The sequence below is a fragment of the Dasypus novemcinctus genome, chromosome X (assembly GCF_030445035.2).
Source record: "Dasypus novemcinctus isolate mDasNov1 chromosome X, mDasNov1.1.hap2, whole genome shotgun sequence".
Lineage (NCBI taxonomy): Eukaryota > Metazoa > Chordata > Mammalia > Cingulata > Dasypodidae > Dasypus > Dasypus novemcinctus.
In genome coordinates, this window is record NC_080704.1 from 74,852,117 (window position 1) to 74,878,762 (window position 26,646).

General features: G+C 37.3%; 1 protein-coding gene across 2 annotated transcripts in view; it reads right to left on the reverse strand.

Moving 5' to 3' along the window:
• Positions 1–26,646, reverse strand: part of OPHN1 (oligophrenin 1) — a 540,428-nt gene that overhangs the window by 109,660 nt on the left and 404,122 nt on the right. For both annotated transcript variants that reach the window (XM_004482489.3, XM_004482488.3), the window contains exons 17-18: positions 16,508–16,566; positions 15,364–15,469 (exon numbers count right to left, since the gene is read on the reverse strand). In XM_004482489.3, coding sequence (XP_004482546.1) covers positions 15,364–15,469; positions 16,508–16,566 — 165 coding nt within the window. The remainder of the gene's footprint in view (positions 1–15,363; positions 15,470–16,507; positions 16,567–26,646) is intronic.

Genomic DNA, 26,646 nt, shown 5'->3' on the forward strand with positions numbered 1-26,646 from the left:
AGTGTGTAGAGTTTCACATAACAACTGAGGGAATTCTGTGTTCCCATCCTGGAGTGCTCTGTCTCATTCCCCAATGTAACAGCAACAATCTCCCAAGTACAGCGAAGAAGGATGGTCCAATGATGGGTCCTTGATATTGATGACTATGCTTAAAAGCCTGTGTGCTTTAAATTTCAAGTAGGCCAAGAGCTGCAGGGTGCCTAAGAGTTACCTCCTGAGCCTCAGTGTTGCTCAAATGTGGCCACTCTCTAAGCCAAATTCAGCATATAAATGTATTACCTTCCCCCCAGCATGGGACGTGACTCCCAGGGATGAGCCTCCCCTGGCATCGAGGGATTACTACCAAGCAACAGCTGGTGATGCAACCAGAAAAAGATCTTGAATAGAAGGGGGAAATGGTAAAGACAAACAAGTTTATATGGCTTAGAGACTTCAAAATGAGTCTGGAGGTCATTAGAGGGGTCATGCTTACAAAGGTCTCAGCAGAATCCCAGAGACAGCCAAAGAAGATACAACCCCAGGTAGTGACAGTCCTGAGGCCTGTGGAGACACCAAGGTCCTACAGTCAAGGCAGATGGCTCTGGAGTTCAGTGTCTTGCCATTAGTCCTACTTTGGAATATGTGCTTCTGAGTGTGATGGAGTTGGACTCAGATGTGACTTCTTTACACATGCCTCTTCTGTCACTATTACTGAACCTGTGGTTGGCACTGGGGTTGGTGTATGCTCAGGAGGCCTTATCTCTGAACTGTCCATGTGCCAGCTGGGCCCTGAGCCTCAGCAGAGTTGCACCAAATGCTCTCCAGTTCGTTGGACTTAACGCAGGTCAGCTAACAAGGAGGTGAGGATGGTCAACCACCACACCAAGGAACCGAGAGAGTGTACAACTGGAAGCAGGAGAATCACATGCAACAGCCACATGGAATCTAAACCCCCTCTCAATTTAGAGGTGGAGTGGGCATTGTCATCCCAGGATCCCCAGGAAGGAGGAATAAAATATGGATTAGAGTGGACTTACTGGTATTCTGCTATAGAACTATTGTGACTCTAGCAATGGAAGAAATTGTATCACTGATGTGGAGACAGTGGCCATGGGAGTTGCTGAAGGCAGGGAGAGGGAAAAAGAGTAGTGATATGCAGGCAGTTTTGGGCCTTGGAGTTGTCCTCAATGATATTGCAGGGATAGATGCAGGATATTATATATCCTGCCATAACCCACTGAATGGACTGGGATAGAGTGTAAACCACAACGTAAACTATAATCCATGTTATGTAGCTGTGCTCCCAAATGTATTCATCAAATGCAATGAATGTACCACACTAATGAAAGACACTGTTGATGTGGGAGCAATGGGGGGTGTTGGGAATGGGGTATATGGGAACCTCATATTTTTTAATGTAACATTTTGTGTGATACATGTATCTTTAAAAAGATTTTAAAAGTATGCAAAAATAAATTATTCACAAAGATCAACATTGAACTATCAAATCAGAAGCTGGAGTATTTAAAAATTAAGAAATCAAGGAGAAAATTTTGGGATTATCATTATTCTCTCATGACTGTGTAGTTTTCATTACTTAATGAAGTAAAAAATAAGAAAAACTTGTCCTGAAATTTTTGTCAAAAATTCTTTCCCAATGAAATAATATCATTGCAGACACATTTTTAAGGAATGTACATTTATAAAGAGCTAATGACTTTCACTTTGTAATAATATTGACTTTATATTTTGAGAAACTTAATTTATATAAAAATTATAATCAATATTTACTTTTATTTTAAAAGATTGTATTTTATCTGATATTTTAAATTGGCTTTTCTATTTCAAATACACCAGATATGTGCATGACAGAATATCACAATATCTTCCTTCAAAAAAAAAAATAAGAGAATGGTTATCTGAGTGAACTTGAAAGAAGCCTACTGTGCAGTAGAAAATAATTCTGACTAGATGGTTTAGATCAGAGATCATAAATTAAAATGCAAGAGGGGTGAAACAGCTAAATGAGGGAAGTGGGTCTGATAAGAACTGATTGCCACATTTAGGCAAGCAGATGTCCTCCAGTTTAATATTTTTCACTGTACCCCTAGAAATGTATTATCAAGAGAGTTATTTCTAAAAGATCTTGAGTAAAAGGGTCAACTCAGACCAGCAGAATATCTCATCCTACATGTAATATCAGGTGTTAAAAACTGCTTTTTGACTTTGGATAAAAGGGGGAAATGGGAAGGACAAATGAGTTTATATGGCTATGAGTCTCCATAAGAGTCGGGAGGTCATTGGAGGGGTAACACTCATGCAAGCCTCAGCAGGGTACCAGAGACAGCCCAAGTAGGTAGAAACCCAGGTACTGGTTCTTCTGAGGGCTACTGAGACCCACAGTTTCTACGGTCATGACCGATGGCTCTGGAGTTCAGTGCCATGTCAGTTGGTCCTACTTTGGAGCTTGTGTTCCTGAGTATGATGGAGTTGGACTCAGGTGTGATCTTTCTACACATGCCTCTTCTGTTACTTTTACTGGACCTGTGGTTGGCGCTGGGGTTGGTGTATACTCAGGAGGCATGAATCTCTGGACTGTCCATGTGACAGCCAGGCCCTGAGCCTCAGCAGAGTTGCCACTCATACTCTCTGGTATCGGACTTACCCTGTTCAGCTAACAGGGAGGTGAAGAAGGTCAACCACCACACCAGGGAGCCAAGAGTGCCCATAACTGCAAGCAATAGAATTGCATCCATCATCCATGTGAAATCTAAGACCCCTCTTGATGTAGAAGGGGACTGTACATATAATCATCCCAGTGTCCACAGGATAGAGGAATAGAGTATGGATTAGAGTGGGCTTACTGGTGTTCTGCTGGGGAACTATTGTGATTAGTAATGGAAGAAATTGTAGCATTGATGTGGAGAAAGTGGCCATGGTAGCTGCTGAGGTTAGGGAGAAGGAAAAAGAGATATGATGTGGGGGCATTTTCAGGACTTGGAGTTGTCCTGGGTGGTGCTGCAGGGACAGATGCTGGACATTGTGTGTCCTGCCATGGCCCATTGGGTGGACTGGGGGAGAGTGTAGACTACAGTGTAGACAACTCTTCATGTGGTGCAGCAGTGTTCCAAAATGTATCCACCAGGTGCAGTGAATGTGCCATGATGACAGAAGAGGTTGTTGATGTGGGAGGAGTAGGGTGAGGGGAGTGGGGGATATATGGGGACCTCATATATTTTTAATGTAACATTTAAAAGAAAATAAAGAAGAAAAAAGAAAAAGAAAAATAAAGAAAAAAAGTGTTACTTTTAGTATTAAGAAAGGAGAATTCTTAGTTCATCTCTAATCTAAATCTAATATTACATTTGTTAAACAATTTGGGAATGGGGCGGTGGTTTAAGGAAAATTAAAATCTTGTGCTCCATCCAAAGCGAGCAGCCTTTGGATATAAGGGAGCTCTACTCCAGTTGATTGTTGCCACATGAACATGTAGGCCCAGGGTGGCCAGATCTCATTTCCTAAAATCCACATGTTTATGTGAACTGTTTGGATATTTTAAATGCTGGAGCAAGATTACTGTTTTTTAAAACAGCACATGGCAAACAAAATATATTTGTGGTCTGAATCTTGTCCATGGGTTGCCGTTTTGAGATACCTGGCTTTGAGGGATCCAGTTTTAAGGTCCAATAATTCTAAAGATTTGTGCACACAAATATCTAAACAAGGAGGAAGGATACCTCCATCACATTCCTGGTTTCATTAGTAATGTGCTGTTTGACTTTGGGCCTATCTTTTTCCATGCCTACTTATCTGTTCCCTCATCTGTAAAATGAGAGGGTTATTAACAGATCTTCTAGCTCTGCCATTCAAAGAAGCTAAGGGGAAGTGGCCCAGTGGTTAGGGTGTCTGTCTACCACATGGGAGGTCCACGGTTCAAACCCCGGGCTTCCTTGACCCGTGTGGAGCTGGCCCACCAGCAGTGCTGATGCAGGAAAGGAGTGCCCTGCCACGCAGGGGTATCTCCGCGTATGGGAGCCCCACGCGCAAGGAGTGCACCCCGTAAGGAGAGCCGCCCAGTGCAAAAGAAAGTGCAGCCTGCCCAGGAATGGCGCCACACACACAGAGAGCTGATGCAGCAAGATGATGCAACAAAAAGAATCACAGATTCCCATGCCGCTGACAGCAACAGAAGCGGACAAAGAAGAAACACGCAGCAAATAGAAACAGAGAACAGACAACTTGGGGGGGGGGGGGGAATAAATACATCTTAAAAAAAAAACATAAAAAACAAAACAAAGAAGCTAGGAAAGTCCTGCTCTTGAAAATAATGGTGAAAAAGTAAAAAGACCATTAGACATTATATCTCCTAATGGAAGAACACAAAACCACCTATTAACTATGCTTGTCCTCCCCACTTTACACAACAACAAAAAACAACAAAGAAGATCAGGAATTAGAGTAAATCTCTAGATCCAAATATCAATTTACAGGAACTACAGAGACAAGAGAACATGTTAAACAACTCTGTAGAATGCAATCAGCAAACTCCAGGCTGTGGAAAACTTTACAGGATTTGTTTTCAATAACAAATAAACTACAAGAAGAAAGAATTTTGAAGAGGAAACTTATAGATTGGGAACATGATAAAAAAAAGGAGACCCTATGTCCTGCCATAACTCACTGAATGTACTGGGGGAGAACGTAAACTACAATGTAAACTATTAACCATGCAGTACAGTAGTGCTCCAAAAAGTATTCACCAAATGCAATGAATGTGCCACAATGATGAAAGAGGTTGTTGTTGTGGGAGGTGTGGGATGGGGTGGGGTGTGGGATATATGGGAACCTCTTATATACTTTAATGTAACATTTTTTGTGATCTATGTATCTTCCAAAAAACATAATAAAAAAAAAAGAGAGAGAGAGCCTATCCTACATTTCATCAAGCCTGGGCCTCTGTGTTCTTTATTAACTCGGGTGATTCTGATACACACCAAAATTTGAGAACCCCTGCTATAGAGCAGGGGTCTGCAAACTACAGCCCTCTTGCCAAATTCAGTGTAGTACCTGTAACATGGTAAGAAAGCTGTACTCATTATTTACATATCATCTATGTCTGCTTTCATCTTAGCAATGATAGAATTGTATACTTGTTACAGAGGCCACATTTGCTTTCCAGAAAATGTACGCTGATTTCTGCTAGAAATAAAAAGAGAATTAAAAAACATTTCAACTGATTGCCATGTGCAGACCTTATTTGACTTCTGAATCATGGAAAAAAAATAAGACATTCATAAGACCATTGGGAATTTGAACACAGGATATTTGGTACTAAGGAATTATTAATTTTACCTTAGGTGTGATCATTATATTGCATTACTAGTTATATTTATGACGAGGTTTTAATTTTCAAGGTATTTATTTAAGTAGTTATGGATGAAATGATGTCTGTGATATGCTTCAAAATAATATCGGAGGAGGGGAAATAGATGTAAGTATAGTGAAAGTAGATTGGTCATGTGTTGATAACAGTTGAAGCTAATAAGAACACCAGGATTCCTTATACTATTCCCTCTCCTTCTGTATATATGTGAAATCTTGCATATTAAAATCTTTTTAAACAGCAAAGAAAATAATGGGGTAGGAGAGTGGATCAGTCGTCCGAAAGGGAGCAATTCCACTTCCCTGGAGATCACTCCCTTTTTTAAGGCAGATAGCTTCGGCTTCTTCCACTGGTATTATATTATCTATAATTTACTTAAATTACTTTAACATAGTGCTATGCCCTGCATTTCATCAGTGTCATCAATTTTAAGTACACCATTATTTTATGCATCGCTAAAAAAAGAAAAATCATTTTATTGCCAATATTTTTAAGACATTTATAATAGAAAATAAACTAAACAGTGAACATAATTTAACTGAAGTGATAACAATATGAGCAGCCATGATCAAGTATGTGCCTATGGAGGCTATGACAATTATATGATAACCAACACTTGACCAACAGTGACTAACACTTGATCAACATGTTTAAGAAATCATTGAACATGTATTCAGAGCTCAAGTTACAATTTTGAAAAAGTGCCCCTGAGAATTGATGAATTTTAGAATACATGTGTGTTAGTTTCCATGTACACCCTAGTACAGATTAGTTATGATTATAGCATTCTAATTGTGAATACATACTTTCATATTCTAGGTATGATTAATCAGTAATTAGAAATACACAATGCAACATTTAAAAAATTTTATTTCATTTTTAATTTATATTTTATTTTGTATTATTTTTATTTACTTTTTGGCTTTGTTTTTGGGGAGGTTTTGGATTGTGGAAGAGTTGAAACTGTGGCAGGGGAGGATGACTGGAATGGGGTGTCAGTGGTGGGATGATGTGTGGAGAAGTGTGCACTTGGGGCAGGACTCTATGGAATATGAATGTGTTTAAGTGGTCATGGGATATTATCTAGGTAGGTGGAGACCCACATAATAACTGAAAGAATACTGAATTCCCATCCTGGTGAGTCCTGCTACATTCTCTAATAAGAGTGACAAGAATCCCTAGAGTACATGAGCAGTGCCTAGCAAAGAAGGGCAGACGGATATGCCAAGCCCTTGATATTGTACTTGAAATTCTTGTTCTTGTGAAATCGAAACTTAGTCTAGTATTATATATTGCCTAAGACTTACCTGCTGAAACCCTCCTTGTTGTTCAAATGTCGCCACTCTCTAAGCCAAACTCAACATGCAAGCTCATTACCATCCCCCTGTCATGGAACATGACTCCCAGGGATTAGCCTCTCTGGCAATGAGGGATTATTTTACCAAGCACCAGCTAGCAATGCATTTGGAAAAAGACCTTCACCAAAAGGAAGGAATATTAAATATGAATAAGTTTTTATAGCTAAGAGATTTCAAAGTGAGACAGGAGGTCATTCCAGAGGTTATGCTTATGCACATCTTAGGAAGATCTCACTGACTGCCATAATAAACAGTGCATCAAGCAGGGGGCTACTGGGGACTCTAGAGACATCTGGACACTATAGGCAGGGCAGACAAGGCCCAGGAAATTGGTACCCTGTCAGTAAGCCTTATGTTGGAATATATGATAACTTAGCTCCCCAGCGTTTCGGAGTTGGACTCATTTATAATTTTCCTGCACATGGTTCTTATACTCCTTTTATCTGAATTTATAATTAGCACTATACCCATTAAATGTGTGTCCCAGAGATTAAAGTCTTCTGGCTGTTCATATGCTGGTTGAGCCCTAAATCTCAGCAGAGTTGCAGCCAATAGCTACTCATTGAACTCGCTCAGGACATCTAACAAAAGGATGATGATGGCCAATGCCTATTCCAAAAACAGAGAGGGTCTACAACTGCCAGCAAGACAGTTCCAACCATCTGTCCCATGGGATTTAAGCCCCCTCTCAATCGGAAGCAGAGTGGGCATTGCCATCCTCAAATCCTCAAGACTGAGGAATGAACAAACATAAGGGGGAAATGCAACTGTAGACTAAAGTAGAATTATTATTATACTAATGGAAGAACTTGTAACATTGATATAGAGGTAGAGGTTACCAGAGGTTCTGAGGGAAAGGGAAGGGAAGAATAGGTGAAACATAGAGCATTTTTAGGGCATTGAAATTGTTCTACATGACATTGCAATGATGGACACAGGACATTATACATTTTGTCAAAACCTATAAGATCGTGCAGTACAAAGTGTAAACAATAATATAAACTATAGACCATACTTAGTAGCAATATTTCAATATATGTTCATTAATTGTAGCAAATGTACCACACTAATGAAGGATGTTGTTAATGGGGGAAAGTGTGGGAGGGGGAGGGGGTAAGGTATAAGGGAATCTCCTATATTTTTACTGTAACATTTATGTAATCTAAAGCTTCTTTAAAAGTAAAATTAAATTTTAAAAAGTTCAGCAAAAAATAAATAATAAAGAAAGAAAAATAGGACTCTAGTCGGAGCCAGAGGGCTCTTATAAACTTCAGCTAATATTACCTACAATCAACATCAAAGGCTCTGTCTATTAGCATAGTAGATGATAAAAAAGAGTTTTTCTTTCCAAAGTGATACATGTATCGATGAGAAATATTGAATCCCAACTTTGCATGAGCCAGTTAGAAGAATACAACATGGGTCAATTTTAATATCAGTAAAGTGGGTCAACCAATATCATGCATCTTCAAATGTGGTGTGACATAAGGTACACAACATCACCTTATGCTGTGCTCTAGATAAAAATAAACAAAAAACAGTTAACTTGAATCCATTCAGCCTTTGGATATAACCCCTACTTTACAGGAAATAGTGAACAAGCTGCAATATTTGACAATGAAACAACCAGGAAAATGAAGAAGTAAGACTTCTGCTGGTCAGCTGGTCTATCTCATGAACAAGTAAGTGTTATTAGAGAAAAAAAAAAGATCCGTGCTAGAATAAAGGATACTAGTTTGGAGAAATTAGATATAAATGGAATTTTCGGATCAACTGGGGAAATATCAATATAGTCTGAAAAGGTAGAAATTGTTGACTGATAAAAAGTAGGTTGCAGAACATCATAATCTTATTTTTAGAAAAAATAAAAATTTGTGTGTATGTAGAATGCAGAAATATCTGGAAGAATACGCACTAATATATTAATAGTAGTGATTTTTGAATGCTGGAAATAGGAAGTTTTTAGTCTTCTTTTTGCTTTTTGTATTTTCTAATTTCTACAATTTGTGATACTGTTTCTGAAATAAAAGAAGGGTTATTATAAAAATATGAAGAATTCAGTGAGTCTACATCCTATATCCTTTAGAATGGTAGCCTAGGCCTAGGATTGTGGCCAGGTCTTGCATTTGGGCATTAGATAATAGGATTTTATTGCCTGACTACAATTGTGTCACTATAATATTATCTCATTTTTCTCAAGTGAACTTTTCATGAAAGATGCTATAAAATATCTGAAAGGAAAGAGAGCTGGAACTTCACTGAGTTTGCAGAACAAGTTGTAAAACTGAGGCTTGCTCCTATTGTTAATATTCCACTGATAGTGAGATTGTGGGGGAGGTAGCCTTCTCCTATCTGTTACTAAAGGACTTTTTTTCCTCCAAAAAGAATTAGGTAATTGAGATCCATAAACTGGCTTAGGCCAGTTTGTGTCTGCCCGTTAATAGCTTTAGAAATAGACTGGTAGTGAGAACATATTATAAAGGCATAGACATAATATAATATAGATTATGAAAGCAGAGAGATTGATAGGCAGGTTAATTTTTAAAAGCACATGTATTTTCTTCTCATGTGTAAATTTCCATATTGTAATCAAGCTTATTTTTTTTTAACTTTCCCTTAAACTTTTGATTTTGAAAGCTTACAAATATACGAAGAATTTGAAAGATTAGTACTAGATGGATTGAAGTTAACTGATTTTTGACTAGAGGACATCATAGGTGATGTTGTGTACTTTATGTATCTCACACACTCTGCACCTAGATTCAAGAAATATTAACATTTCATCACATTTGCTTTCTCTCTATTTTTTTCTGAACCCTCTGAAAGTATGTTGTTTCAACCCTACTTTGGCATTAGTCTAAGAACAAGAACATTCTCCTAGAAAATCACAATAACATTATCACACCTAATGAAACTAACAATAATTTCACATCAGCTATTAATCAGTTCATAATATTCAAATCTTCTGGAATGTCATAAAAACTTTTATAGCTGGGTTTTTCAAATCAGGATCCAATCAAGTTTATGCACTGCATTTGTTTATATTTCTTTATTCTCTTAATCTACAACAGTACCCCTACCCTTTTTTCATCCATAACATTGTAACACTGTTTTCTTTGAAGAGTCCAAACCAGCTGAATTGTAGAATGTCAAACATTCTGAATTTTTCTATACCCTGTATTTCCTGTAAACTGGAAAGTCTTAATTTCATTCAGATTAATCATTTCTGGAAGAATATTTCATCACTTATGTTATGTACTTCTTATTGTATTATATCAGACGTAATAGAAGATCAGTTTTTTCTGGTATTAGTGATGGTAACGTTCATCAATTAATTAAGGTGGTGCCTGTCAAATGGCTCCACTGTAAAGATACAGTTTTCCATTTGTAATTAGCAACTCATCTGTGTTCAATTTCATAATTTCATAATACATTCAAACTATGTGAATATTCTGTTCCTCAACAATAGTTTACCCCATGGTTTTGAACTAGGCCTAAAATGGATGAGGTTGCAAAATGGTGAATTTTCTAATTCTATCATTTCTCCTACATTAATTAGAGAGCATTCTTGGTAATAAAGAGCTTTCCTTCCTGTACCAACTTCCCATGAAATTTATTTAGTCAATGTTTTATGATCAAATACAATTTTTATTGTTTTTGATGTTCAGGTTGCCCCAAATTTAATCAGTAGCAGCCCCTTTAAGCAGGTTTCTGTATCCTTTTAACAAGACCCCATTAGTATATGAGCACTTCCTTGTTTTGTGGTACAACTTGTTCCAGGCTCATCTTGTACTTTCTTTGCTTGTGATCAAAATCTGCATACTTGGTGTAGTCATTACTCTTTTGGTAAAATCACTTCTAAGCCTGTTCAGGGAACAGAAGTTTTTGTTTTGCTGTTCTTGTTGTTGTTTTGTTTTTGTTTTTGTCTTTTGACATGAGTTCATATTGACATTCTCAGATCGAATTGAATATTATAGAGATTTTTCCCCCTATTACATCTTTTATTTTGTATCTTATTTTATCTTATGCTATACATCTTGGCTTCCAATAACATTAATGTTTACTTTTTCTTTATCTTTGTGATATATATGCATAACAGTTACAAAAATTACTATTACACTATTGTTAATAATAATAAACCTTCTGAGTATATTTATGATGTCCTTAAAGCTGTTGTTTTAAGGATGAGTCAGAGAACTCTGTTGAGAAGTTAGTTTAAATAAATGTTTTCTCTGTATGATCACATTATCAGTGTTTAACATTTACATTTGCTTTGGCTCGTGTTCAATTTTAGAGTTTCTAATTTCTTTCCTTTTGATTTAATTCTATTTTTAGACATGTAAAGCATTAGTTTAGTTCAGAAGTCAGAACTATATAAGGTAGACTGAGAGGACTCAAGCTCTCATCCCTATCCCTCTACCATATTAAACCACTTACCTAACCCCTGTAGTAACCCATTTTCACTAGTTTAATTTTATAACAGCTTTAAGATATAACACACATACCATAAATTCATCTTTTAGAATGTACAATTCAATTCACAAAGTTGTGCAAACATCACTACTAGCTAATTCCAGAATATTTTCATAACCCCAAACAGAAACCAAATACCAATCAGTAGTAACATTCCTTTCTCTCCTCAGTCCGAGGCAACCACTATCTACTTTCTGTCTCCATAGATATGTCTATTCTGAACATTCCTATAAATGGAGTCATAAAATATGTGACCATTTGTGACAGGCATCTTTCACTTAGAAAAATGCTTTCAAGATTCATCCTTGTAGTTACATGTAAGAGAACATTATTGTTTTTTATGATTGAATAATATTCCATTAAATGGACATACCACATTTAATTTATCCATTCATCAGGTGAAATACAACAGGGTTGTTTCCCTCTTTTAGTTATTATGAATCGCACTGCTATAAACATTCATTTAAAAATTTTTGTGTGGACATATAGTTTCATTTCTCCTTGGAATAAACCTAAGGGTTGAGTTGTTGGGTCATTTGGTACTCTTTATACCTTTTTGAGCCATATTTTCATTTATCTTGTCCTGTGTTTCATTTGACAAAAATAAGAAAATATGTGTGTATATTCTTATATATTATTTCCCCCTTATTTCTTACAGGAAAGTAGCATACGATATACGCTGTCTATACCATGGGTTGTGTTTTGTTGTACATCCTAGTAATTTGTAATACAACTTGGAAATCACTACAAAAACAAAGTTTATAATGATTGTCCTAATTCGTTTTCTTATGACTGCATAGTACTTAGTTTGTATTCACTGTTATTTACTCAACTAGCCCCCTATTGTTGGACATTTAGATCATTTCCAAATTTTGCTATTAAAAATTATGCAGGTTATCAGTGGGAAAATGGCATCAGATTAGGCAGGCAGGGCTCAACTCTCTCACAAAAACAACAGAGAAAGGGCCAAAAGCTGTCCAAGAGACCTGGTTTGAAAGTAAGCAGACCAGGATAGTATTTCACAACTCACAGGAGGGTGAGGGACAGAGAATGAAGAACCCAAAACAACAAATGTGAGTTACAGACATCTTCCTCCCTGTCAGCTGTTATAAGGGAATAGGGAGGGGGATTCAGGGGGCTTTTCTTAAGTGAATTCAGCCAGCAGAGCCCAGTTTGAATCTCAGGTCTGGCCAGACTAAAACACAGGAAAACAGAGCTTGAAATACCTCTGTGGAGAGTTACAACTACTGTACCATCTACTGGCCAGTCTCAAAATTACATAAACAAAAACTGCTTTTGGTTCCCTCTGTACTCTAACTCCAGGGAGAATATCTGCACCCCATTAACGAGTCCTTGGCATGATTTTGATAACTTAAGTTGGGAAATTTTAGCTGCTTAGAATAAGTTGAACCAAATATCAAAGAAGAGTTGTGAAAAAATAATAGACAAGAGAGAAAAACTGGCCATCAGAGAAAATTCACCAACATATTCAAATGCCTAGACATCAGCAAAAATTTACAAGCAATACTATGTAACAGGAAGAGATCACCCAGGTAAAGGAACAAACCAAATATCCTGTAGAGATACAGGATTTAAGACAAAATGATAATCACACAACATTTCTTCTAATTTAAAGAATTAAAAGAAAATATGAATAAAGAGAGAAAAATTATTAAGAAGACACTGGGTGAACATAAAGAACAATTTGAAAGCCTCCAAAGAAAAGAAACAGACCTTATGGGAATGAAAGACATGATAGATGAGATTCATTGGACTTACTCAGGTCAGCTAACAGGGAGGTGAAGATGGTCAACCACCACACCAGGGAACTTAGAGTGCCTACAACTGCAAGCAGGAGAATTGCATCCATCATCCATGTAGAATCTAAGCCCCCTCTTGATATAGAGGTGGAGTGGACATCACCATCCCAGGGTTCACAAGATAAAGGAATAAAATATGGAGTGGAATGGGCTTACTGGTATTCTACTATGGAACTATTGCGACTAGTAATGGAAGAAATTGTGGCACTGATGTGGAGAAAGTAGCCATGGTAGTTGCTGAGGGCAGGGAGAGGGAAGAAGAGATGTGATGTGGGGGCATTTTCGGGACTTGGAGCTGTCCTAAATGATATTTCAGGGACAGATGCTGGACATGACATATCCTGCCATAACCTACTGAATGTACTCGGGGAGAGTGTAAACTACAATGTAAACTATTATCCATGTGGTGCAGCAGTGCTACAAAATGTATTCACCAAATGCAATGAATGTGTCACAATGATGAAAAAGGTTGTTGATGTGGGAGAAGTGGGGTGGGGGGGTGCGGGGTAAATGGGAATCTCTTATGTTTTTTAATGTAATAGTTTTTAAAAAGAACTATATTAATTAAAAAAAAATACATTAGAGACACATAAGAGCAGATGTGAGTTGCTCAAAATCAGAATTAGTGATTTTGAAGGCAGAATATCTGAACTAGAAAAGACTGGAGAACAGAAGAAGAGAATGGAAAAATGGAACAGAGTCTCAGGGAATTGAATGAAAATGTGAAAGCAAAAATATACACATTATCGGTGTTCCAGAAGGAGAAGAGAATGGAAAAGGGGAAGAAAGAATATTTGAGGATATAATGACCAAAAACTATCTGGGTGTGATACCCTTTGACTGTATTAAATTCAACTGAGTTTTCTCTGATTAAATTACCTGTTAAGATTATGGCTTTTCTGATTTGACTACATCAGTAAGGCATGATTCAGGTTGAGTCCCTGCCCCCTTGATGGATCTGATGTAAATGGACACTTTCATGGATAAGCAAACACAAGAAGACACACAGACGAGAGAACTTTATCATTTTTTATCCTGCCATGTGACAGAAAGGAGAAGGCACAATCACCTAAAGCTCTGGGGAGAGATCAGCAATTTGCCTGATCATGTACAGCTGACATTGGGAAGAGAGCCAAGACTGATCTAGGAAGTCCTGAGAGACAAGCCCTATGCCACCCAACAGCTGCAATTGGGAAGAAGCTGAGCCTATGGAGCCTAAAAAGGAAGAGGAAGCCCACAGGGAAGGCTGAAACCTGGCAGAAATTACCTACCATCTTGATTCAACATGTGGCAAATGACTTTGGTGAGAAAATACCTCGTATGGTACCTTGAGTTGGAATTTACATGGCCTTAGGAATGTAAGCTTTTACTCCAAATAAATTTTTAAAATTTATTTTTAAAAGCCAACAGATTTTTGGTCCTTTGCATCAGCACCCTTTGGCAGATTGATATAGGACCTATCACAGAGGGAGACCAAGAAGTCCATTTAGCCTAGAGCCTCACCTTCACTATAAATCTTGATTTTTGGTGTTTGATTGTTAAATATAAATAATTAAAATGCAGTACTTTTTTAGGATTGTTTTCACATTTCTTTGCTTTTAGTATACCAAGTAGGCTTTGAGATGACATTCCCATGGTCATCAAGTGAGCTACTAACAACTAAAACTGGAACCCATGTTTGTTTATTCCTGGACAGAGTACATTCTTGCCTCACTACACTGCTTTCTAAGAGGCAGCAGCTGGCCTTTTACCAGTCAAGTTATTTTACAACATTGTACTTTCTGACCAGGAAGCACCACAGTGGGGCACAAGAGCACCCTTTGACAACTCATCTGGGAGCTTATCACCAAGCCTACTCTCTGTTACCACCTGCCTCACCAGAAAAAGAAGTGTACCAGAATCTTAGCAATGGCTCCCATTTCTTGAGAGTCTTCCACCTGCTGTGTACTTTCCCTGTGTTCATTATAATCCACAAAGCAGTCCTTCATGGTAGACATTACTATTCTCATTTTAAAGGTGACCAAACAGAGCCTCAGAGAAGTTTGCCTAAGATCACACATCTAAGTAAGTGGTAAAGCTAGGATACCATACTAGGTTTATCTGACAGCAAAGACTGTATTCAGCCCATTCTACCCAGGTATCTATTAACTGAGATAACCCAGATACATGATGACTCTGAGAGGATATACAGTTCAAGGCAAAACTACCTTCCTCACAGAGCATTCAGCCTGCTCAAGATGAAGCAGTTGGGAATAGGATTTAATAAGCTGAGAGAAAGTTTCTCTGCAGTCCTATCATGTGGATGAGTCTTCTAATAAAAATTCTTCATAAAAATCCAATATTTACTTACTTGACCAGGTGTCGTATAAGAAGTTCCAGCATCTCTCGGTTCTTTTCTGGTAGCTTATATACCAGAGAGTGAATAGCTCCCAGCCGGTAATCCAGGTTGTCAGACTCTGAGAGAGAATAGTGAAAGATATGGTTCGACTTTCTGGGTAGTTGGATCAAGCAAAATCTCATACAAACAGAGATATAGAGAAAGAGACTTATAGTCCAAATGGAATAAAGAGATAAATAGGCACAGAAATACAATGATAAAGATGGAGACCAAGAAACACACACACAGAAAAGGCAAAGATATAGATAAAAAGAAACAAAGAAACAGACCTAGAAAGGTGAAGAAAAGAGAAGAGTGAAGAGAGGAGAAAACTGAGAGGAAGTCAGAATTCTGGGCACAGCAGGTTGTTCGTGAAGTCCCACATGCAAATTTCCAGCAGGAAACACTTCTCAACCTTTTTTTCTGGTATTTGGAGGTATGCTGCTGTCTCCAAGTTCTTGTGAAACTCACTGAAAGAGCCCAGAAGTAAAGACCAAAGGCCCTGACAAAGACCCATTATGAACACAAGTCCCCTAATCTGTTTCCTGCATACCATCAAGGGCATTACACAAGATAAGGGCTATATATAGTTAGAAAGAAACATTCATTCATTGGCCACAGTCAAACTTTTAATGCTTCTTCAGCTGCCAAATTTGGCAATTCTATGTGCCTTATTTTTCCACCTACCCCCTGCCTCCCCACACTGTTTTCTCAGCCAGAAAATGTGATGTAAGCACTAACAGATTCACAATGCAATTGAAAGCATTTTGGAAAGGCAAAGTGTTGAAGAAAAGCTGAAACAGCAACTGTAATGGAACCATTTCAGTGTCCTCTGATAATGTGAGCCCATGGTTTTTTTCTGACAGAAGACACAAGATCAATCAATAAAGTCCTCACACCTGTCACATCCCTAAAGTCCAATTTTCTCCAACCCACTCAACTAACATTGATTTATGGGAAATAATACAACTCGAGTTAGGCAGCAAGCAAGACCATTCCCATTTGTTAGTGGACAGAGTTTGTGTATATGTGTTTTTCTTCCTCAAGCAATTTGCTACACTTATTGCTGTAACCCTTTTTAAGAACAATGCAATTTACCAGTAACATAAATACTTACTAGCAGCAGAGATCAGTTCCTTGTGAAGCCTGTAGGTCATGACAGGTTCCGATAAGTTCCTGAAATTAATGAAAATTGTAAGTTCCTTTGGGGAGAAAGTTGCCAGGGCTTGGATTCTCAGTTCTGTGGTGTGCAAAGCTGTAGTTTCTGAGTCTCACAGTTTAGTGTGACTATAGACACTGCTCTTCACATAGGGCTTTGATAGGAGCATCTATTTTGCTAAGAACTCAACAGAAGACCTGCAAAAGCGTGGGCCAGGATCCGTAGCAAGGTCTCCAATTATCTCTCCCAAGTGAAGGGAGGCACAGACGAGGCCTGTGAAGTTCTAAAATGGACCATTCTTGGGAAACGGACTTTGGCCCAGTGGTTAGGGCGTCCGTCTACCACATGGGAGGCCCACGGTTCGAGCCCCAGGCCTCCTTGACCCGTGTGGAGCTGGCCCATGCGCAGTGCTGATGCGCGCAAGGAGTGCCTGCCACACAGGGGTGTCCCCCGCGTAGGGGAGCCCCACGCGCAAGGAGTGCACCCCGTAAGGAGAGCCGCCCAGCGCGAAGGAGGGAGCAGTCTGCCCAGGAATGGCGCCGCCCACACTTCCCGTGCCGCTGACGACAACAGAAGCGGACAAAGAAACAAGACGCAGCAAAAAGACACAGAAAACAGACAACCGGGGGAGGGGAGGGGAATTAAATAAATAAAAATAAATAAATCTTTAAAAAATAATAATAAATAAATAAAATGGACCATTCTTAACTACAACATGCATGTCTTGCAATCTGATAATTCCATAGAGTTTCCAAAGTGCTTTCATATCTATCCTCCTATTTGCTCCTGAGGTGGAGTTGTTATTGACATGTTCATTTAATGGAGGAAGATATTTGAGGTTCAAACAGGTTTCTTTATTTACTCAAAAAATATTGGCTTAGTGCCTCCTTGTGCTTGGCATTGTGCCAGTTATTGGGGCTCCAAAGATGAATAAGACATATTTGAAATTGCCAGGAGTTAATAGTCTAGTTGAGGAGAGTGCCATATACAAAATTTTCAATGTAGTGGGACAAATGTGATGATAAACTAAAGGTATATGGTGGCTCAAAGGAAAGAAGTAATGAACTACTACTAGTCCTACTACTACTAGAAATAGTAAAAGTAAACTCTTCACTCTTTTAAGTGTTTTACATATATTAATCCTCACAACAACCCTATTGTTATCCCCATTTTATAGATGTGGAAACTGAGGTTCAGAAAAGTTAACTAGTAAACAGCAGAACCAAGCAGTCTGTCCCCAGAGGTCATACATGTAATGACTATGATATACTGCTTGCCACTATTATTACTGTAGTAATCCAGGCAAGACATAATAAGGCCCTAAACAGAAATATTTTTATTAGGGATAGGAAGGAAAAAGGAAGGAGAGTGACTTGAAAGGTATTAAAGACTGAACTCCTTCACTGATTGGGTATGATGGTGAGGGAGAGAAGAATCTAGCGGAACTAGACAGAAAAGTAATTAAGAGGGAGGGAGAGATGCTAAGTCAGAGGGGTCCCTGAGATAGCCAGGGGAAGATGTCTCTTTGGAAGCTGGATGTAGGGCCCTCCTTGGTCTGAGAAGCAGATGTAGAAATCATCAGCCTAGAAGGGTGGTAAAAAACATGAGAAAAGATGCCACTGCTCAAGAAGAGATGGCAAACTGAGAACCAAAGTTATATGAGGCTTTCTGATGTGTTTTGTTTGTCCAGCATAGTGTTTCAAAAATGTAACTAAATTATTAAAATATATATTGAGATGTTTCACATAAAAATCCATATTTTCAGTTCTGTTGAAAAAATAAAACATTGTACCCACATGGTTTTAAAAATTATTACAAATTATTGCTGTTTATATGCAAACAAAGGAATTTCTATGGAAATAAAAGTTCAATACATAACTTGCTAAATATACAAATAGACTATTTCATTCATTTACATTTCTTGTTTCCTGTAAATATTTGATTTTTCAATCCTTTCAGTGTACTATAAAGAGAGTCCTGGAAAATATGAGGCAAAAAGTCTATAAACAGGACTGCTAAAAAAGTGAAAACTCCAAAGAGGCAGGAAAAACCAAACAAACAAACAAACAAACAAAAAAAGCAAGTGATGCCGCAGAATGCAGAAGAAGTGAAAGTTTCAAGAAGGAGGGTTTAACAGTTTCAAACGTTACAAAGAGGTCAAGTGAGGTAAAGACTAACAATTGTCCACTGTATTTAGCATTGAGGGAGTCACTGATGACCTTGGCAAAGCAGCTTCCAAGAAACAGAGTAGGGAGTGGGGAGGAGTCAGATTGTAATGGGTAAACTGGGAGGTTAAATATTAGAGACAGGGAGTGTATATTTATCCAGAAGTTTAGCTGAGAAGAGGCGGAATGTCTCTCTCATGAGGCAATCTTGTCTAAGCTTCTGACATCTACTTTGTCCAAAATTCCCAATTTTTAGCTGAAACCCAGAACCCTTCTCTGAGCTTTAGACCATATATACAACTGCCTGCTTAACCTCTTGCCATGATTTCTTCAATGGCACCCAAACAAATCCAAAACGCAACTTAACGTCTCCCTTAAATCTGGTCTTTTTGGCTACCCAAAAGAGTAAATACCATGACCATCATTCTGTTATATGGACCATGAACCTTGAAGTCATCCTTTTATCTTCCTTTCCTCCATCATCATAACCAATTTATCAATTTTATTTCTTGAATATCTCCTGAATATTATTTCTACCTATCTTCACCGCTACTACCCTAGGCCAAACAGTAGCAGCATCTCTTATCTGGATCACAGCAATAGCCTGCTAATTGATACCCACCTGCACCCAATTTGCCTCCTTCTAATATTACATCTAGATTAATTTTCTTTAAAATGCATATATAATCATGTAACTCCCCCTCTTGCCTAAAATCCTTCAATATATCCTAGTTCCTTTTAAGATAAATCCAAACCCCAATCCTTAAAATATCCTATAAGGTCCTGCATGATTTGCCCCTACATACCTCTCCCTCCATCTCTACACTCTATACTTCACCCAGATTAAATTGGACAGATCTAATTTATTGAATGGTCCTACATCTCCTCCCTCAAGGCCTTTGCATGTACAGTTCCTGCTTTCTGGAACCATTCTATCTCTATCCACACCCAGAGTTTGTGCCAGCTCATAGTTCAAGCCTCAGTTCAAACGATCAGTCAAAATAGGCCAGGTCCTACCATTATATGCATTCCTGTCACTGTTTATGCTTCCTTCAGAGTACTTATTAGAGTTTATTATAGCTCTATGATTATTTCTTTTTCTGTCTCCCCCACTAGACTATAAACTCCTTGAGATCAGAGATGATATCTGCTTACAATTTAATGCCTAGTGTCTAGCAACTTGCTGGCATAGAGTAAGTGTTCAGGAAATGCTTTTTGAATGATTAAATTAATGGTGGGATGAATGAAATGAGACATACAGTCAAGGAGATTGGCTTGCTGGGGCATATTGATATGCTAAGAGGAAAGTGCCAGTTGAATGAGAGAGGTTGAAGATACAGGAGAGAGAAGGGATGATTTTTACAGTAAGTTTCTGGAAAAGATGGAGATTAGGGGTGAGATAGGCACCTCAAACACAGATGGAGACCCAATATAAAAGCACTAATATCTTTGAGACGTCTGAAGGGTGTTGGTTTAATATGCAGTGGCTGATGCATATTAAAGGCTCATGGATGAGAGTCTCAAGGACCCACTCGTTCAGATTTTCATGGTCCAGCTTCTCATCTTTCCAAGGGGCCACACTACTTATAATGGGGTAAGGCAGGAAAGATGTAAAGTAGATAAGAACTTAACATACATATATATATATATATACACACCAAAGACACAGAATCGCTTACTCCGGCTACTCGCGTCATCCTGAGTCTTCTGAACATATGCATGGCAGATTGCGTTCTGTCTTTACTATATTACTTAAGTAACCCCAGGAAGGCCAAACCCCTTAGGGTTGGAGTTTAGAGGAAGAGAATTCCCTGGTACTACCAGTCTTACAAAGCAGAAACAAGTTCAAATAATACTAGCTGTGTGACTCTGGATATTACCTAATGGTGAAAAAGGTAGACCAGTTTCCCCATCTGTAAAATGAGTATAGTACTACCTCCCTTACATGGATATTATGAGAAAAAACAATGACACTCTCAATGTAGGCAACTAGCACATGGGTTAGCCCAGAGTGAGCCCTTTAATAACAGTTCCTTTCTTTTTCAATGCATGCAGGACAAATACTCTTATAAAGAGCATTAATGTTTATATAAAGCTCTGAGATCATTGTACAGCAGAAGATCATGGAACAGCAATATCTAGGACTGAATGTATTCTGGATTAATGATATTTTCCACTGTTTAGGTGTCTATCTTAATATGAAAAAAAAACATAATAATATAAAAAATACATTTTAATACATGAAACATGGTGCACATTATAGAAACTAAAGTACAGTAAGAAATTAGTTTTAAAAGTATGGTATGCATGATTGTTTTGTTCACTCACAAATTCTCAAATTAAAAAAAAACTGTTTTAAGGCCAAAAAAGTATATAACTTTTTAAGCAAAGTATATACCTTTTATATAATATAAATTTATGCCAAGAAATTGAATATTACATTCGTCATTGTTTAACTGACAAAATCCCCTGGGTTTATATCCCCAATTTTACTGGTCATTTAACTTTCATTTCATGCACGTGCAATTTTATGTTTCCAAATGGTTGTCAATCTACTAAAACATGTTAAAAACACTGAATTGTCACAATTCATTATTTCATCAGTGAGCTCATTGTGACATCATTCTAATTAACTGTTAACTATGGCCAAAATTCTTCAATTTTTTCAAAAGGTTTTAAATATACATTTTAAAACTTTTTTTTCATTTCCTTTTTTATTTGAGAAGCTGTAAGTTCACAAAACAATCATATATACCATACAGAATTCACATGCATTGCCTCACCACCAACACCTTACATTGTTGTGACACATTTGTTACAAAATAAAAGAACATTGTCATAATATTACTGCTATCTCTAGTACATAGCTTATATTGGTGTATTTTTCCCACAAACCATCCTATCATTAACACCATGTATTAGTATTGTATATTTGTTATAGTTACTGAGAGAATATTCTCATATTTGTTCTGTTAACCACAGTCCTTCATTCACCATGGGTTCACTGTGTTATATGGTTCCCTGCTTTGTACAATCCATGCAATATGTATGCACAGTGGCTCTCAGTTTCATCACAGAGTAGTGCTGTCATCAGCTCAGTTCATTTCAGAACATTTTCATTACTCCAGAAAGAAAAAATCCCATACCCCCTTATACCCCTCACCCATTACTGACCCTTAGTATTGATATAGTACCTTCTTTGCCATGGCTGTAAAATTATGAGAATATTACTGTTAACTATAGTGTGTATGTTACATTAGTTATACATTAGTTATACTTTTTCCATGTATCTCCATATTCTTTACGCATTAATAGAGGAACATTCTTGTATTCTTACTATTAACCACCATCATCATCCACCACCAAAATCACTTTGATTATACAGTCCCTAGATTATCTTCTAGCTTTCTTTCAAATGACATTAACCTCCCTAGAGGACCCCTTTCAGCCACAATCACATCTATAAACCAGCAGCATTGATCATACTCACTATAATGTGTTACTAGTAACTCTATTTCCCCACATTTACAATCCCCCTTACTAAATATTATATATTCAGCATACCCTCACACCCCCAGATATCCAGATCTACCATTTTAACATTTTGCCATGTTTGTCCTCCCTCCCTCCCTCCCTCCCTTATTTTCTGAACATTTGAGAGCTGGTTGCACACATCATAGTCCTATAACACATAATACTTCCACTCAAGGATTTTCACTTATGGAATCACAATGTTAGTACAGTTACTAGGTTCAAGAAATTTAATATTGATATAAAGCTTATATTTTATATTCCAATTTTTTTCTCATGTCCCATAACACCCCTTTAAATTGTTTTTAACTTAGAGAAGTTGTAGGATTACAGAAAAGTCATGTAAAAATGTAAAATAATACAATATTCCCATACACCCCCTTATTGTTGACACTTTGTATTACTGTGTTACCTTTGTTATAATGATGACAGAATATTATAACCTTTGTTATAATTGATGACAGAATATTAATATAAATATAGTCCATAGATTATATAATGCACATTCCCCCCATAAAACACCTATTATTTTTTCCCTCTCTTTATTTTTTTTAAATGTTACATTAAAAAAATATAACAGGTCGCGACATAACCCCCAACCCCCTCACCCCACTCCTCCCACATCAACAACCTCTTTCATCATCATGGAACATTCATTGCATTTGGTGAATACATTTTGGAGCACTGCTGCACCATACGGATAATGATTTACATTGTAGTTTACACTCTTCCCCAGTCTACCCAGTGGGCCATGGCAGGACACACATTGTCCAGCATCTGTCCCTGCAGTACCACCCAGGTAAACTCCAAGTCCTGAAAATGCCCCCAATATTAACACCTTGTGTTAGTGTCATATATTTGTTACAATTTATGAAAGAACATTATATTTGTACTATTAACCTCAGTCCATTGTCCACAAAAGGGTTCACTGTGCTATCCAGGCCCATGTTTTATCTCCTAACTTTCATTTTAGTAATATACAAGACCCAAAACACACCCTTCAACCACATTCACATACACAATTCGGGGCTGTTAATTACACTCGTAATAATGTGCTACCATGACCACCATTGATTTCTAAACCTTTACAACCAACCTAAATCGAAATTCTGTACAAATTAAGCATTGGCATCCCATTCTCTATATCCAACCTATTCCTTGGAAACCAATATTCTAAATTTTAACTCCATGAATTTTCTTATTATAATTATTTCATATTAGTCAGATCATATAATATTTGGTCTTTTGTGTCTGACTTAATTTACTCATTATAATGTTCTCAAGGTTTATCCATGTTGTTGAATGGCATCAGGAATTCATTCTTTTTTACAGTTGAATAATATTCCATACTATGTATCAACATGTTGTGTTTCCAGTGCTTAACTGATGGACACTTGGGTTGCTTCCATTTTTGGCAATTGTGAGTAAAGCTGCTATGAACATCGATGTGCCAATATCTGTTCAAATCCCTGATTTCAATTCTTCTGGGTACATACCTAGCAGCAGGATTGGGGGGTTATATGGCAATTTCATATTTAGATTCCAGAGGAACTGACAAACTGTCTTCCACAGTGGCTGCACATTTCACATTCCCATTAGAAATGAAAGAATGTGCCTATTTCTCTCCACCCTCTCAAACACTTTTAATTTTGTTTTTTTGATAGTAATCATTATAGTGGGCATGAAATGATATCCCATTGTGGTTTTGATTTGCATTTCCCTATTAGCTACTGATGTTGAACATCGTTTTATGTGCTTTTTAGCCATTTGAACATCCTCTTTGGAGAAATGTCTATTCAAGTCTTTTTTATGAAAATGGAAATTATATATTTTAACAAAAGTAACTTGGAATACTTCTGAATTTGCTGCTAAAATATAACTTAAAGGCTAAAATAATTTTTAAAGTTAATAAAATAAAAATATAGAGCCATACTGAATATGAAGAGGGAAGAAACAAGTATTCAAACCTTTTGCCCAGTTTTAATAGGATTGTTCTTCCTTTTATTGTTGTTGTAGGTTATCTTTTCTTTCTTTCTTTTTGTTTTAGGAGGTATTGGGGATTGAATCCAGGACCACATACATGGAAAGCAGGCAGTCAACCACAGACCTACATCTGCTCCCCAATGAGAGTTGTTTTTTTCCTTTGTTTTTGTTTGTTTGTTTTTAGTAGGTACTAGGGATCGAACCCGGGAGCTTGTATATATGAGGCAGGCACTCAGCCACTCGAGCTACAACCACTCCCAGGATATATTTTTATGTTCTGGATACTAAACTCTTATTGGATATGTGATTTCCCGAATATTTTTCCCATTGGGTAGGATGTCTTTTCACTTTCACGAAGTCATTTGAAGTGCAAAAGTTTTTAATTTTGAGGAGGTTCTATTTATCTATATTTTTCTTTCCTCTCTTCTGCTTGCTTGTGGTTAGTATGCTGTTCTTTTTCTACAGTTTCTATTATATCTCCTCCCTCACTCCTTCCCCCCCACTCCCCTTCCTTCCTTTCTTTGTGGTGCTGCAGACTGAATCCAGGACCTGGTATATGAGAAGCAGGTACACGACCACTGAAATATGCTCACTCGCCTCTTCTTTTTTAATTTAAGCTTTTAGGGTAATACATTTTCCCCTCAGCATTGCCTTCACAGCATCCAATGAGTTTCGATATGTTGTGTTCTTGCTTTCATTTGTCTCGAGATATTTATTGATTTACCTTGTAATTTCTCCTTTGACACACTAATTGAGAAAGCATTCTCTAATTTCCATATATTTGTGGGTTTTACATTACTCTGTAGTATGATTTCCAGCTGCATTCCATTATAGTCAGAGAAGATACTTTGTATGAGTTCACTCTTTCTAAACTTATTGAGACACCATGCATTAGTACTGTATATTTGTTATAATTCCTGAGAGAATGTTCTCATATTTGTACTATTAAACACAATCCATAATCCACCTTTGGGTTGACTATTACACAGTCTTTTGCCTTGTACAATCCATCCAATGTGTATACATAGTGGTTCTTAATTTCATCATAGTTGTGATATCATCACCTCAGTCCATTTCAGAACATTTTCATTACTCCAAAGGGAAAAATCCCCTAACCATATATCCCCCTATTGTTGACCCCTTGCATTGATATAGAAACTTCATTGCAATTGCTGCAAAGTCATTACTTTATTACAGTCAATTATAGTCTAAAAGTAACAGTAGTTGTATTTTTCTCATGTATCACCATGTTCTTAACATCCTGTAATAGAGGAATTTTCATGTATTTGTTCTATTAACTATAATTTTCATCCACTACCAAAATCACTACAGTCTTTAGATTAACCTCTAGCTTTTTTTCAATTGAGATTACCATATCTAGACTATCCCTTTCAGTCACAATCACACATATAAAAAAGCAGTGAAAGTTACACTCACTGTTATGTGTTACTATCAATAATATCCCATTTCCACACATTTATAGTCAACCTTTTCAATTTCCTGGTTTTGATATTGTATATCAACTATATAAGATGTCACCATTGGGGGAAGCTGGGAGAAGGTTACAGGGGAGTCTTTGTACTATTTTTGCAACTACCTGTTGTATCTGTAATTATTTCAATTAAAAAAAATACCCTTTCCCTACATTTTCTTCTGGGCGTTTTATGGTTCTAGGTTTTATATTTAGCTCTTTGAACCATTTTGAGTTATTTTTGTATAAGGTGTGAGAAAGAGTCCTCTTTCTTTCTTTTGGATATAGATATTCAGTTCTCCCAGGACCATTTGTTGAATAGACAGTTCTGCACCAGCTGGGTGCATTTGACCATAGATGTGAGGGTCTGTTTCTGAACCAGCAATTCATATCAATTCAGTTCTATTTGTCTATATGTCCATCTTTATGCCAGAACCATGCTGTTTTTACCACTGCAGCTAGATAATATGATATAAACTCCAGAAGTGAGACTCCTCCAAATTCATGCTTATTTTTTAATATATTTCTGGCTATTCAGGTTGTATTACACCATTTGATTTTCTTGTGAAGAACCACTCTTACATGCCTGGGATAAAACCCACTTGATCATGATGAATAATTATTTTCATGTGTTGTTGGATTAAATTAGGGAGTATTTTGTTGAGGATTTTTTGCATCCATATTCATTAAAGAAATGGGTCTGTAATTTTCTATGTTTGTAATATCTTTATTTGGCTTTGGAATTAGGGTGATACTGACTTCATAGAATGAGCTTGGTAGTGTTCTTTCTGTTCGTATTTTCGGAAGAGTTTGAGTATGATTGGTACTAAATCTTCTTTGAAAGCTTGGTAGAGACACCTGTTAAGCCATTGGATCCTGAGTCTTTCATTTTGGGGAGATTTTTGATGACTGTTTCAATCTCTTTGCTTGTGATTGGTTTGATGAGG